The sequence below is a fragment of the Lepidochelys kempii genome, chromosome 5 (genome assembly GCF_965140265.1).
Source record: "Lepidochelys kempii isolate rLepKem1 chromosome 5, rLepKem1.hap2, whole genome shotgun sequence".
Classification (NCBI taxonomy): domain Eukaryota; kingdom Metazoa; phylum Chordata; order Testudines; family Cheloniidae; genus Lepidochelys; species Lepidochelys kempii.
Genome location: NC_133260.1, coordinates 51,677,778 through 51,694,300, shown reverse-complemented (window position 1 = coordinate 51,694,300; position 16,523 = coordinate 51,677,778). Strand labels below are relative to the sequence as shown.

Genomic DNA, 16,523 nt, shown 5'->3' with positions numbered 1-16,523 from the left:
TCCTATGAGGCCACTGTTATTAGAACCTTCTTATGTGTGCTGTGGAAAAATAGAAATTGACAGATTTACAATGTTCACAGTTTAACATAACGATCACACTTTTACCCCTTAATTACCTATCCTAAGTTTGCTATGAACCTCAGATCTTATGAAAAAATAAAGCTGTGCTTAGCAAGCATTATGATTCATAAAGCACAGACTAATTCTAAGATAAAGAATTACTTTACCTGGATTTCATAAGAGGTTGTGTCACCCATTTCTTTAGTTTCCGACGTCCAAAGGAAGTTTTGGTATGATCCAAGACCCACAATAGGCTGCCTTTTGTTTTCATATCCGTCTATGGTAAAAGTAGCAAGACTGGTTTTTATTAATTGAATAATTGCACATATACCTTAAATAATTACACCAATCCAAGTATTAAATAAAAAGCATTTTGCTTAACTTTATAATACTAGAATTGAACAAGAGCCTCTATTTTCACTTGTATGCAAAAGTGTTATATAAAATATTTTCAACAGTGAGTCAGAAGATATTTAAGATTATTTTTTCGCCCGTTAGCAAGCATGCTTTCTCACAAGACAGCCTCACAAAATGATAGGGATGAATTCTACAATGATGTTTGTAAGCATGAGCCAGTGATATGGAGGCAGTGCAAAAAAAAATACCACACTAAAATGACTTGAATGAAGTTGCTCGAGAGCTTCCAGACTCAAGGGGAGATTTTCAACGGCACCTGTGGCAGTGGGGTCCTTAACTCCCATTGAAAATCAATGGAAGTTGAGGCCTAACTGCCATTTGTGGCTCTGAAAATTCTCTCCCTTTACAATTTGTTCCCATTTAAAAACATTTAAAGTTTCTGGGTGAGATTTCAAATGGGCATAACGGATTTAGATGCATAACTTCCATTAATTTCTTTGGGATTAGTGCATTTAAATTCTGTAGATTAGTGCATTTAAATGCTTTGAAAATGTCAGTCTCTATCAATAAATTATTACATTTTCCTCACCTGATTCTGTAAGATTTCCAGATTTTTCAGTGTTGTCCCATTAATTGTCATGTATTCAGCTTCACTTGATAACTGTTTAAAATTACTGGGGAAGAAACAGACATCACATTGCAAGTGCAGAAAGAGACATCAGTGAAACACAAACATCTTAAATTAAAGATCAGCTGTGTGGTGCAAAATCAAGTAAAAATGGAAAGCAAATCAAAAACTATACTAATAAAATAACTGCATGTAAATAATATTTTTCAACTAAGGATCTCAATCACGTGACTGATAGAAAAAATAAGGCATAGAGCATCTGAGCAACTAATTCAAGGTCGCACAATGATCTAAGGACAGCTCAAAATAAAACCCAGTTCTCAGATTCCTAGTCCAGCACACAAGCCACCCCTCCCATCTGTAGGCCAGCAGGAAAATGAATGAAATTTTTTCTTTCACTAGTGTCCAGGGAAGTTTCTCTGATGTTTCAACAGAATAACAGATTTCAGTTTATTTCCCACTAACTAAACAGCATGTGCAATACAGATAACACAGATGTTCTGAGTTCTAAGAATAGATTTGATCATAGTCTACCATGACAATTATTTAGCAGAAAACAAGCATCAGGGTATGTTTAACGATTCCATCCTTAAACTTTTAGTATGATGTTACCATGACCAAAATGATATTGCCTTGACTTCTTGACACATTACTCAGCAGAACAGACTAACAGGTTTCTAATGTTTGTACAGAAATTAAAAGCAATGCACAGAATGAAGCCCAGCTTAAAAGGGAATAAAGTAAGATATGAAAGTAATTCCTTATACTCAGACACAGGTGTGTGGTGGTCGGGACAGAAAAGGGAGTGCAAAATATTCACTAACATGTTTTGACAAATGAAGTCAAGATTGTCTAGCTTAGTAATACTGTTGACTGCTCCTTATACAAAATCTAGGACACTTGTTAGTCCTCTTAGTTTGGAGAGGATGACTTTTCAGGTAGGATTTACAAAATCAATCTCCCGCTCCCATTAGACTGTAAGCTCTGTGGGGCAGGAATTGTGTTTTCTAACTTTATAAAATGCATACCTTTGTGTTAATACCACTGAATAAAATAATTATTACTAATAATCATTCTGGATTACTATGCCTTTTCATTGGTAAAATCAGGTTAAGTCAATTACCAAAACAATCTTATATGCAAAACTGCATCTTCCAAAATATACAATATTATGAGCAGCAAAACAATCAAAATCATAGAACCACAGAATCTCAGGGTTGGAAGGGACCTCAGGAGGTCATCTAGTCCAACCCCCTGCTCACAACAGGATCAACCCCAACTAAATCTTAAATGCTATTCTTTTATTATGTTCAACCACAAGCTGTTGGTGTTGGCAAAGCATTAAGGAGGGGTTCTCTTCATTGGGTTCTGAATATCTTCATCCAAACCTGAATCCTACTAAACTTTTCAAAAATATCACACCACATCTCCTTAAGATCCAGAATAACCCACAAACGGAATTTTATTTCCATTTGATGTGTTCAAATTTCTCATATAATGCTGCTCAACTGTGTTGCCACTCAAGCACATCTGTTCAGGGACTATGTCTCTTTACCTGTTCCTTAAAGCATGAAGGATGCATTTGGATATTACATAAATGTATAAATAAATAGTTGTAATATTTATTGTTGTAATATTGAGAGCGCAGGCTTTTGCATAAGCCTGGGTAGCAGTACCACAGGATCTTGACATGGTGAGGCATGAGCAGGAGGCATTGGTACCTTCCATGGGCCTTCTACTGCTGATGATACTGGTATGGAGAGACTAAGCAGGTCCCTTGTGGCTGCACAGCATAGCAAATTAAGGGGATATTGCTGTTCAACGGTCCAGATTATACCCCAGAAAATGTCACACAGGGGTTCACTGAATGTTGCCTGCAAGACAAGGTTAAAACTTGCAGAGTCTCAAGGAGTTTGCTGGTGAGGTAGATAGACTGGTGTGGCAGGAAGGAAGCTCTCTCTTCCTGAGGCAGAAAGATAACAGTGGCTTACAGTTCTGCGCTCCCTGAGAGAGCGTCACATAAGCCCCATGCCATGCTTACTTCTCAGAAACATCATATTATAGGTATGATAAGGACATGTACCTTGAGTAATGTGGGACCCAAATTCCAGGGGCAGTTTTGTGTTTAATCTTAATCACAACCTGACTCTTGTGCTCACCAGTGAAGAGTGGCACAAGGCTGACAACCCTGATGTGAATGGGGAATAGGTACAGAAGTCCAGAGATTTCCAGAATATAAGGGTAAGTCCAACAGCCAGGCCCTGAAGCTTTGAGAATCAGGGTTGTGTAGAACTGAAGGGAACAGGATAACCACTTTCTGACTTATCCTGAATTAGTACACAATTCTCAAAGTGACAGATGAAGGATGATACCTCAGTTCATCCAATTGCCTTTACTGCTAGAAGACAGTAACTATAGTTAAATCAGGAAAGCTAAGAGGGAAGTCTCCTCAGTACAGCCAGAACATGGGGAAGTGGGGGAAATGAAGCTCAGAGATAGGAGCAGATCACACTAGGGCAGATGTTGTAATGGCACTCTAGGAATAAAAGACAACTGAAGGATAACATTCCACCATCAGTCTTGGCTATTGACTGGTTCTCTCCTTTAGGAATTCTACCTACTTGTGTGCGCTACCTACATGGTATCTGACCCATCCCCATTACTAAGTAATATGGTAATATCCCAACAGGCTAAACGATTACACTGCACAGACAACTTCTCCCATATAAGGGCAAGTACCTTCTGTACCTCATCTTCACTCCACTCATCTCTTATTCTCTTTCATTTACTTTCTTCATTTTTCTATTTGCCAGACACACCACTTCAGAGAGGCAGTTTGGATAGAACAGACGCACAAAGGTTCTAGGCTGAGAATGAAAATAAAAATGGAGGAGGGAGGACAAACTTAGTCCTAAAAAGGGCTAAAAAAAGCGACTACTTTGTGTACTACTTTCTGGAAGCTAGAGTCATTCAGCATGTAAGTGTAATGCTGTCTACAAAATGGTAAAGAGGAAAGATAAGAGGAAAGGGAGCACAATGCAGATCTTGCTGACTGACTAAATGAAATTTACCCTCTGAACAGAAGGTGTGCAGCATAAGGTGCATGCCCCATGTAAACCCTATCCTAAGAGCTTAAGTGGTACTTTAAGTCATGCATAGGCTTTGTACTGGCCCTCTGCACAAGGGGGTGAATTTCACTGTATGTGGATAAAATTCTTGTTTAGTTATTCTGAAGTTTTCCACCTTAAAACGCTTCTTTTTGGTTTATGAAAGCAAACTGTTTAGAGATAGTATCCACAATGCATACACATGAATTATTTCTGACTGCAGATCCTGAAAGATGCATCATTTACTGGCCACTGGTCCCCACTATACTCTCTAAATTTCTCAAACAGGACATTTTTCTGGAAGTTGATTAATTCCTTTCAAATAACACTTCCTCAAGCTCTCATCCCCAAGTGCCCCTCCTCTATTTGCGCTACATTGATGACATCATCATCATATGGACCCACGGGTATCGACCCAAATTAACACCATTAATTTGGGCTTGAATAGGGACTGGGAGTGGCTGGGAAGGAGGCCCTTGAAGAATTCCACCTGGATTTCAACAATTTCCACACCACCATCAAACTCAGCCTGGACCAGTCCACACAAGAGATCCACTTCCTGGACACTACAGTGCAAATAAGTGATGGTCACATAAACACCACCCTATACCAGAAACCCACTGACCACTATACTTACCTCCAGCTTCCATCCATACATCACACGATCCATTGTCTACAGCCAAGCCCTAAGATACAACCGCATTTGCTCCAATCCCTCAGACAGAGACGAACACCTACAAGTTCTTTATCAAGCATTCTTAAAACTACAATACCCACCTGGGGAAGTGAGGAAAGACTGACAGAGTGAGACGGCTACCCAGAACAGGCCCAACAAGGAAAACAACAGAACATCACTGGCCATACGTACAGCCCCCAGCTAAAACCTCTCCAGCACATTAACGATCCACAACCTATCCTGGAAAATGATCCCTCACTGTCACAGACCTTGGGAGGCAGACCAGTCCTCACTTACAGACAGCCCAACCTGAAGCAAATACTCACCAACTACACACCACAGAAACACTAACCCAGGAACCAATCCCTATAGCAAATCTCGTTACCCACTCTGTCCCCATATCTACTCTAACAAAACCATCAGAGAACCCAACCACATCAGTCACACCATCAGAGGCTCATTCACCTGCATGTCTACTAATGTTATATATGCTATCATGTGCCAGCAATGCCCCTCTACCATGTACACTGGCCAAACCAGACAGTCCCTACGTAAAAGAATAAATGGACACAAATCGGACATCAGGAATGGTAACATACAAAAAGCCAGGAAGAGAACACGTCAACCTTCCTGGACATTCTAACACAGATTTAAAAGTAGCTATACTTGAACAAAAAAACTTCAGAGACAGACTTCAAAGAGAAACAGCAGAACTAAAATTCATTTGCAAATTTAACACCATTAATTTGAGCTTGAATAGGGACTGGGAGTGGCTGGCTCATTACAAAAGCAGCTTTGCCTCTCCTGGAATTGACATCACCTCATCTATTATTGGGAGTTGACTACATCCACCCTGATCGAATTGGCCCTGTCACTGGTTCTCCATTTGTGAGGTAACTCCCTTCTCTTCATGTGTCATTATATAATGCCTGCAGCTGTAATTTTCACTCCATGCATCTGAAGAAGTGGTGTTTTACCCACGAAAGCTTATACCCAAATAAATCTGTTAGTCTTTAAGGTGCCACCAAACTCCTTGTTGTTTTTTCAAATAACTGACACCAAACTCTAGGAAATGGTCCTCTAAGAACTAACCAATACAAAGATTACAACCAGCATACTCTTTGACTGTTGAAAGTACTAAAGATTAAATGGGGAGATTTTCAAATGTGCAGGTGGGAATTAGGCACCCAACTCCCACTGATTTTCAGTTAAAATTCTGTGCCTAACTGCCCTTTGTGCCTCAGAAAACCTCCTGCTAGAAGTTATTCATCTTTTTGATAGAAAGAACACAGAAATAAAGGGTCATCTAGTTTTACAATATTATAATTAGAATATGCCTCTGTAATAGAGGTGTTTCCTTATTCATGACTGTATTTAAAAGCCTCTCCTGAAGAGCAATAAAAAATCTGGAGTACTTCATGCAAGAGAATCACCTCATTACTTATGTGGGAAAAAGCTATCTTGACAACTAGTTCCATGATTCTCTAAGCAGTCAGAACTGATGTTTAGCAGTTTGCAGGCACTCTTCATAACTCAAAGGAATGTCTTCTTTGTCTAAGCCTGCTTCCATTAGATCTATAAACTTCTTAGACTGAAAGCCTTAGACAGCACACATCATGCTCACTGACTCATCAGTACATGCTCATTTGACCTGAATTCTTTCAGCAATTTTAAGTTGTCTGGCAGTGTGGCAGAAGCATTTATTTTATCTGCTTCACGTAGAATTGCAGAAAGTAACTTAATCTGATATGCTCTGCATAAAATGCATTCCCTTTCCAGAAATTAATTTTATGGATTTTACTGACATCTTTAATGTTTATTTAATATGACTGAAGTTGTAGTTGGCCCAATATTTCTATATGTAACATGTTACTAACAATGAGCAGAGCCCCAGGACACAAGTAGCTACTAGAAGGGAGTCCCCATATCAGATAGTCAAGGGAGTACAGGTTTCAGAGTAGCAGCTATGTTAGTCTGTATCCGCAAAAAGGAGTACTTGTTGCACCTTAGAGACTAACAAATTTATTTGAGCATAAGCTTTTGTGAGCTACAGCTCCCTTCATCGGATGCATACAAATGGAGTACAGGTTACTGGCATCACTTCTTTCAACAAAGTACAACAGAAGACAAGTTTCTCAGCACAATATCACCAATTACCTCAACACTATACATTTTCTTTGTAGTGTAATTCTGAGGATATCAGGAAATCTTTAAACTTTCCATTCAGTTGCTTTCTTTGCTCTTACATTCAGGTCAGGCCTGTTATGTCAAGTGTCACCTATTACATTAATCCTTTTCCTTCCCATTCTGTAATTATACTTAATTTGGAACTTGCAGCTAGTGCAGAATGTGGCAGCCCACTTCTTAAGTAAGGTCTAACACAGACAGTACATTGCACCTGTACTACTGAATGATTTCCAGGTGAAATTTAAGGTGTTTGAAGTCCTAATAGGCTTGGGTCCACACTATCTGAGAGAACATGTGTCTTTTTGTGTGTTACTGCAGCAGTGGAAATCATCCAAGGCACCTGAGCCAACACTGTCCATGGCAATACAACACTTTCAAGAATGACAGGTCCTTGACTTTAGAACTCACTCTGCTCCTTTGTTTATGAGAGCTTATATTTGGTGATCTACTGTATACAAGATGGACCTACCTGTTCACCAGGCTTTTTTCGGGTAAGTCTGATTTGTGGGATGGACTGGAGTGCTGTGACGGAGATGCGGCTTGAGGGATTGGGCATGTCGGTATGGGAGATTATATTTAGAGTTGGGGAGATATCAAAAGACTTCTTTTCTTATCAGATCTACAAGGTTTGCTGAGGATTCTGGTGTTAACATTTTGTATATTTTTTGGATGGAGGAAAAAGGGGGGGGGTTTGCAGAAGAAAACCAAATCCAAAAAAAAGCAAAAAGCCCAAATATGTTATTCCACACCAGGTACATTTTATAAGCAAAAGCAGTTTAGAATCAACACAATATTAGAAAAATGTCAGATTGACAAGACCAAATATCATCTCTTCTAAAATTTATATCTTAAAAATTCTCTGTTATGCATAAAAATTCAAAGTTTTCCAAAACTGCAATAGCGAAAAGAACATTTGTCAGCTGCGAGATCTACCAACTAAACCTAAGCATTTTGTGTGTTTTGGTTTATTGTCATGCCCACTATTGCTGTCTACCTGCCCACAACATTTTTACAAGACAGTGAGGTAGCAAAACTAGAGTTTTGTAAGAGAACGAAGCTGGCAGAGGGAATGAATAGTCTATTAGGAAAGTGGAACCTCAAAGTCAGCTGCATGCTTCCAAACCGAAAACAAAGCTGGTAGGTTTAATTTCAAACCTATCAGCTTTGGCAATAGCATTTTAAGAATGGGAGAGAATATTTTGCACAGGACACCAGAATGTCAGTAGAACATTTCAAAATTAAAAATATCATCTTTTATAAAACGTACTCTCAATCCCAATAATTTTTTTTCTGCCCCTAAATTTTATGCCAAACAGGACAACATTCTTTCTGCACCTTCTTTTATGCCTGTACACCATGTGATGAAGAAAGGTTTGACTGGTTACATCTTTCTAAACCCATCCTCCTTTGAACACATTTGAGTAATCCAGTTAGATATTTTCAAATAATGTCACACACAGATCTCTAACATAATCCATACGCAGGACTTTTTAAAGTGAAAACAAGTGGATTTCAGTAGCCATATCTCTTTTGAGGAATTTTGCAAGACGCATTTAATCATAGGTGCTGACTCTGTGGGTGCTCCAGGACTGGAGCAACCACGGAGAAAGATTAGCAGGTGCTGCTCAATAGCACCCACTGGCAGCCAAGCTCCCCCCACCCTCCAGCACCTCTCACCTGCCAGCAGCCCCACTGACCAACTCCTCCCCCTCCCTCCCAGCAGCTCCCCTCTGCTGTGAACAGCTGTTTCGTGGCATGTAGGAAGCTCCAAGAGGGAGGGGAAGGAGCGGGGATGGGGCGTGCTCAGGGGAGGAGGCAGGGAAAAGGTGGGATGGGGATAGAGCAGAGGCAGGAAGAGATGGGGTGGGGACTTGAGCACCCCCCCAACTAGAGGGGAAGTCGGTGCCTATGCATTTATTGTTTTGCCCATAACTTATTACATGGTAGTTTACCCACCAATAGGGTACCACCCACTAAACTCCCTGGATTTGTCAATGTGTTTTACATGTGGATTTTTAAATAGGTGACCAGATTCACAGACTCAAAAAGCTCAAACATTTGGATACATTAAACACAAATGTGCTTCAAAAACTGAAGAGAAAGTGCGTGAAATATTTTTGCAGGAAAATAAAATATTAGTGAGGCTTATTTGTCATGTAAAATTCTTTTAAAAGCAGCAGCAAATTTTTGTCCACAAAACAAAACAGACGTAAAGTTGAGATAAGACGTCCGGGCTTTATTAACAAACTTTTTCATTTCCCCTAACAGTATCAGTTTCTTCAGCTTGTTTGTTTTTCATTACATTTGGCTATAGTACAAGCACATTTAAATATTGTTAGTACTGACTACAAGCATATGCTTTCCTATTTCTAATGGTTTTTACTGAATATCACTTGAAGTTTTGTTAGTTTTAATTAGGAGCTCAACTGTAGATCAGCATGTTTACAAAGACCAGGTTTATCCCAGAAGCAGGTGCATTAATTTTGTAGAAGGGAAGTTGCCGGCTAGAATTTACAAAAATGCAGATGATTAAGTCCCTACTTCATTCGCAATATTGCGGAAATTGTAGATTCTGCAAGATTAGGCTTCAACCAGAATTCTGATTTTAATTCGCTTACTTTGCACACTTCACAATTTTGCATACATTTTGAGTATGCAATTAGTACTGCACTAACATTCAATGCCTGTAAAATGTAAAAGGCTAAAGTGACTGGACTTGATTTTTACAGTAATTGTGTTGAGACTTTTAGTCTTTGAATTTTATATTGTACTTTTTTTAATTAACGTCATATAATTGCAGCAAAATGTCTGTATCAAAAAAAATTAGCAAGCATAACATAATACTTGAGTAGTTTCAGAGTAGCAACCGTGTTAGTCTGTATTCACAAAAAGAAAAGGAGTACTTGTGGCACCTTAGAGACTAACCAATTTATTTGAGCATAAGCTTTCGTGAGCTACAGCTCACTTCATCACTGCATCCGATGAAGTGAGCTGTAGCTCATGAAAGCTTATGCTCAAATAAATTTCTTAGTCTCTAAGGTGCCACTAGTCCTTTTCTTTTTGAGAATATTTCAGTGTTTTTCTTAAACAAATAGGTCTGCTCTGGCTTTTCCAAATTACCGCTATTAATAAAGGTCCATTATTACTTTTCTGCAATTTTCCATGTCTTGTCTGCAACTCAGCCACAATTATTTAAAGATCATCCCGCGATTCAAGTAGGGCCTTACAGACAGCACATTTTTATCATTATTTTGATTTTCTGAGATTTATATAAAAATAACTTACCTGGGGTTGCAAAGTATCTTTTCCAAATTAAATTCTTTGAGGTACATAATTACTGCTGCCAAAGAGCAAATCACAGGCTTATCCAAGTTTAGGATTATAGAGAGTTGTTGAGAATCTGCAAAAATATTATTTCCTTTGTTAAATGATTGCCACTAAAACTTGAGACACGATTATCTATTTTTCAATTCAGTCACGTAGAAATAGAAGATTTTACTGCGAAAGTATTAAAAATATTGTTTATAAAACAACAAAAACTAACTTTTAAAATAACATTTACAAACTGGGACAGAGCAGTTTAGGAATTTCTTGTGTTGTTCCAAAGCAAATGGAGAAATAAAATATTGGACTTTGCACTCCGTTCCCCGCACTCTCCCCTAGAAATTGCTGATCATCAGCCCAGATGATTTATAAATTTACAGAATAAGGCCTCGATCCTGCAATCTGACACATGAAGGTGGTACTGGCGGTGCACATGGTTGCCCATGCAGATCAGGACCTATTTTGTAAAGTTGCTTTTTGAAGGTGGAATTTTGCTTTTACCTAATACTCTCTACTATAACCTCCAACTAATACCAAAAGTATCAAATTTTGCAATATAATAAGGACTTTTACCAAACTTTAGTGCAGAGAAACTAAAACAAGCATAAGTGCGCTTTTTAAACTGTTTCTTATTATCAGAGTGTTAATTAAGAAACATTTTCATAGGTTTTTGCCCAAGTTTCTTCACTTTTTACACAATGTACGAATTTAAGTTTTCAAAATAAGTATCTTCAGATAGGGAAAAACATTAAGAATTTTTTAGTACTAGCCTACTGCTCACTTCTCCAAATCATATAATTCTTCAAATCTGTGAAATTCCACATCTACTCTCATTCTTCTCCAATTGAGTCAAAGATATAGTAGAGGTAACTTCTCAGAAATATCTACAGTACTACATAATCTTTACATTTCTGCCTTTTTCCCGCCACTTTACTTGTTTTGCAACTATGTATCAATTCAAAGGTTAGTTATTATTAAATATTTGTATTAGTCAGACCTAGATGTCCAATCTCCATTGTACTAGCCACCAGTTCTGTGTGTCTATATAGCAACTAACCAGCACTACAAGTGTCAAAAGACGTTCTGAATAAAGTACCTGTGGTATTAAGCACTCCTCTTGCATAAAAATCAGTAATCAGCTGGAAAGCATGGCTATATTGAAAATAAATGCTTTCCATCCTTTCTATTCGAATTCTGTCATCTCGTAAACTGGAAAGAAAAAAATAATGCTCATTGGTTTTCAATTCTTAATCTCCTTTTATGAACAAGACTAAGGAAGGCTCAGACTTCAACTCACTGTTTTTTTCCTCTTTCTTCTCTTTATATTGCTAAGAAGCCAGGGGATAGTAAATGAAGACCTCAGTTATGGCATCTAATCTAAGAGGGATTCTAAAACAATTTTAACTTTTTTTTTTTAAATTAAAAACCTGCCTTCTCTCCATAAAACTCTGTATGACTAAAGTTATACTCCCAAAAGTGATTACCTAAAAGTGGCACCTTCCTACTCACCAGATCAGTTTCCTGAGTGTTTTCAGAACTGTATCTTCTGATTTTAGTGATGAAACCAATTTTTACAACTCAGAATTGTAAAAACTCTTACAGTCAACACAGTTAAGAGGGAGGGAGCTGATATCTTCCTGGCTAAAGGCTTCTGTACACATGAGAATTAATGTGAAATAAGGTAGGGTGTGAATTTCAAGCAGATTACTATTCCTGACTAACTACATTTGTCAACACTCTTATTCCAGAATAAGAATCACTTATTCTGAATTAGCTTAATCCATAAACAAATAAATTTGGAATAAACCACTCTTATTCTGGAATAAGAGCATCCACGCAAATAGGAATAGTTAATCAGGAATGGCTGTTGTGGATTAACTCCTTGTGACACGGTGTACAAATCCCATACCAGGCAAGAAGGGTTAAAGAGCAGTTTTAGGTTTAGGCAGCGCTGCCGCACCTGCAAGGCATACCAGTCTTGGAGAAGGAGCCTTAAAAAGGGAGAAGCCCATTTCAGTGGGACCCATCCCTGGGAGATGGACAGATCTCTCCCCATAGTTCCCAGGAAGGAGCACTGTGGAGAATGAAACTGGCAGAGAGTTCCTACATGACATTGAGCTAGCCTACAGCTCATTGGGTATCTCCCGAAAGGAGGAAGGCCACTCTTCCCCAACATATTTCTGTTTTGTCCACCTGTTCACTTCTGCCTGACACCTATCTGGGGATGGGAGCATCATCTTTATTTGTCTGCACCACACCAGCACAATGGAATCGTGATACTTCAGTGGAGTTCCTAGATGTTACAGTAGTATACAATATATGCAATAGGAATGGAATGTTTTTCAGACGGATAGGAGGGCCCTTCTTCTTGTGTTTTGATCCCATATTAAATTAAAATTAAAATTAATTAATTTAATTTCAGGCGTGCCTGCGCCCTGCACCATTGATCAGAGATTTTTGGTGGTGGTGCCCATGTAGCCCCGTGCACGTGCCCCACACATCCTCATACCCATGTTAAGGCTATGTTGGGCTGCATGGGCGAACCACCCTCAGTTCCTTCTCCACCACAAAGTCTCACCAAGGGAGACTCCAAAGCAGAAGGGAAGGAGTGCAGGTAGTGCAGCATCCACAGGGACATACACCTTAAAGAACTCCAGTTACTGCACAGGGTGAGTAACCTCTCCTTCTTTGAGCAGTGTCCCTGTGGGTCCTCTACTTCAGGTGACTCCCAAGCAGTACCCCTTTTAAAAAAGTCCAATATAGAAGAGAACAGTGTTGCCTACAGCAGCGATAGCGCTGCAGGTGCCAAGGCATAATGATTAGAAGAGGTATGAACAGAGGACCAAGCTGTCACTCTACAGGTGTCTGCAATTGATACATGCTTAAGGAGATATAAATACGACTCTTGTTGAATCTGCTATCACTCTTGAAGGGGGTGGACATGATTTCTGATTATTGTTTAAACCATCACCACTGATACTAGTGCAGTGAGATGTTATTTTCCTTCTTGTTCCTTTAGCTTGTACCAACCTACATTACTATCTACTCTAACATAGTCATTCGTTTTGCCAGTGATGACCCTAGGTCTAAGCTATCTAATTTATTATCTATGGCCACCTGAACAATTTGCGAGAAGTTAATCTTTGTATTAGCTTCTCCAACATGCACTGAATGCTATCTGGAGCATAGAAGAGTGCAAGCCTTTGAGGCAGCCTTGCAAGAGAGCAGGTCTTTAAATCCTATCAACTCAGAGGCAAGACAAATCTTTTTAAAATGGGATTTTATTTTTAGGCTCTATTTATTGTGTCTTCACAATAGTGTCTGCTTTCAAAACAGTGAAGTTTAGGAGTGCCTGGAGAGAGAATTTCTTCAAATTGAATTCAAAATAGGAGGTTCTCCTCCTCATACTCATAGCCCCACCCACCCTTTGATAGTTTGTTTGCCGGCTCTACCCCAGCACTTATTTTTTTTCAAGTTTATATCTATTTTTAATAATTACTAGTGTAGTTTGCTGCAGTGAAGTGTCATTTTCTATCATTATTCATCAAGTGAATTTCTCTGTCATTGATCCTGTATATAAATTATCTCCCTCTATAGAAAATTTTGGCAAATGAAAAACAAACAAACAGTACATCTTTGAAACCTGCAAAGTCAATGAGACTTAGGCTCCTAGTTCACTCAGGCACTTTTGAAAAAGTTACTTCTTGTGTCAGAATAATGTTACACATATGCAAGCAAAATAATCAAAGCTTTTAGAAAATGGAGGGAAAAAATCCATTTAGAATATGAGAAATACTTCAAAGTAGAGCTGAGTTCGTTTTTGTCTGATTTTAAACGTTGTGGTCTTCGTTAAGATCTTTAAGATACTTGGAATATGAATTATATAGTATTATCCAACATCTGTTTGATACAGATGTAACTATGCTATACTTACGCAGTATGCTAACAATTTATTGTTTATTAAACCAGCAGCTAGCCTCTCTAAAATTCACAGGACACTACAAAAACAAAATTTGCTGAAGAAATCATTGATGTTTTTGTCATTTATTCGGTGACATTATTATCCTTAGACCATTTTTCTGATTATAGCCCGATAAGTTATGACAACACTACTCCTCCAGAAACCAATCCCCATTTAAATCAGAATTTTCAACTTCCAGTTAACTTTCATAAACATCATTCTTTTCAAAACCTCTAAAAATGAGTTGCTGTTAAAACACAGTTTGATATTGATAGTTTCATTTACTTATGGATTTAAAATTGAGAAGGACCATTAGAAAAAGCTGTTACCCTAAAATAGCCAGTCAAATAAACCGAACATTTCCAAAGAGAAAGTTTTTGGTTTTTTTTTTAGTGACACTGCATGTGTTTTGTTGTTATTCACCTTATAGCGTGGTGATGAGCACACACCAGATAATTGATACCTTTTTCTCTTTCAGAAGAACTGATGTTCAGAATGAACCAATAGGGCCCTTTACTGATTATCCTGTATGCTATGCTGCACTTGGATTAGAAAGCAAAACAGCAGTCTCCATTTTTATTTCTTGTAAAGAGTAAAGTGTTGATTTTTAGATACTATAGACAACATGGATGAGACAGTATCTTTTATTGGACCAACTTGGAGGTATATCCATCAGCCACTGTTATAGCTGAAGGGACTGTGAAATTAAGATATCCATTATAACATGGAACATACAATTTTTTCTAATAGGGTGACATTTCTTAAAATGTCTTTGAATGTACATATGCTTCTAGGTCAGAGGTGGGCAAACTACGGCCTGCAGACCAAATGCAGCCCAGCCGCTGGGCTGAACTCCTGGCCCGGGAGACTAGCCCCCAGCCCCTCCCCTGCTGTCTCAGATCACTGCGCCGCTGGCACAATGCTCTGGGTGGCGAGCTCTTCCCGGGCAGTGCAGCAGCAGAGCTGCGGCCTGACCTGGTGCTCTGTGCTGCGCCAGCAGCGCAACTGCCTGTCCTGGTGCTCTGGGCAGCACGGCTGTAGCACCGCCAGCTAAGAGTGCTCCAGGCAGCGTGGTAAGGGGGCAGGAACAGTGGGCGTTAGATAAAGGGCAGGGGAGTTCGGGGTGGAGGTCAGGGGGCCAGGGTGTGGGTAGGGGTCGGGGCAGTCAGAGGGCGGGGAATAGGGGGGTTGAATGGGGGTGGGGGAGCAGTCAGGAAGGAGAGAGGGGGTTGGATGGGGCAGTGGGGCACAGTCAGAGGCAGCGGTTCCAGGGAGGCCATCAGGGGACAGGTGGGGTTGGATGGGGCAGGCGTCCCGGGGGGGGGCTGTAAGGGGTGAGAAGCACAGAGGTCAGATAGAGGGCGGGGGTGGGCCATGCCTGGCTGTTTGCGGAGGCACAGCCTCCCCTAACCAGCCCTCCATTCAATTTTGGAAACCCAATGTGGCCCTCAGCCCAAAAAGTTTGACTGCCTCGTTCTAGGTGCTTAAGGAAACATATTAAACACAGTACAAAAGAAAAAAAATACACAAAGAATCAGAGGTTTTCCTTCAGTTCACTTGGATTTAATACACTGCTTTCCTCAATGAACTCTAGTTACTTTCCCCACCATTTGCCTCCTAGAAAGCCATTTTACGGTATTTACTTTAGAGGACTTCAGAATTCCACTTTGTTAAAATACACATAAAAATTATAGTTTTCTGGTGTGTGGGGGTTTTGGTTTTTTTAACCAACTAAAATGCATACAGAGCAATTCCCCATGTGATACTCATATTGTTTATTTAGAAAGCATAATGTGTTTCGCACAGCATGCTTAGCGATAGGCAAGGCACTAAGACACAAAGTCTCTGTCTGAAAGAGCTTGGTTTTCCTAATAGCTGTTAAACAGTATGTGAACAGGCCCTACTTTTAGTATTTCCTTAAAATGCTTTACACCTGAAGTGGTCAAATAAAATTAAAACCTTAATTTTATATTCTAGCAATTAGTAAATAGCTACTTTTGATACTTATTACTGAGAAAGGTTTCAGAGTAGCAACCGTGTTAGTCTGTATTCGCAAAAAGAAAAGGAGTACTTGTGGCACATTAGAGACTAACCAATTTATTTGAGCATAAGCTTTCGTGAGCTACAGCTCACTTCAGCTTTCAAGTAACGACAAAAAACTTTTGTAAATTAGCATTCTGTTTTATAGTTTCATAGAGTTTAAAGTCTGAAGAAACCATTAGA

The 16,523-nt window shown here is 39.3% G+C and overlaps 1 protein-coding gene across 6 annotated transcripts in view; it reads right to left on the bottom strand.

The window, feature by feature from the left end:
• MSH3 (mutS homolog 3) overlaps positions 1 to 16,523 on the bottom strand; it is a 190,218-nt gene that overhangs the window by 132,521 nt on the left and 41,174 nt on the right. For 5 of the 6 annotated variants that reach the window (XM_073344375.1, XM_073344373.1, XM_073344376.1 and 2 more), the window contains exons 9-12: positions 11,436 to 11,548; positions 10,301 to 10,415; positions 1,007 to 1,091; positions 228 to 337 (exon numbers count right to left, since the gene is read on the bottom strand). In XM_073344375.1, the coding sequence (XP_073200476.1) occupies positions 228 to 337; positions 1,007 to 1,091; positions 10,301 to 10,415; positions 11,436 to 11,548 (423 nt within the window). The remainder of the gene's footprint in view (positions 1 to 227; positions 338 to 1,006; positions 1,092 to 10,300; positions 10,416 to 11,435; positions 11,549 to 16,523) is intronic. The other variant, XM_073344377.1, reaches the window with a different exon arrangement.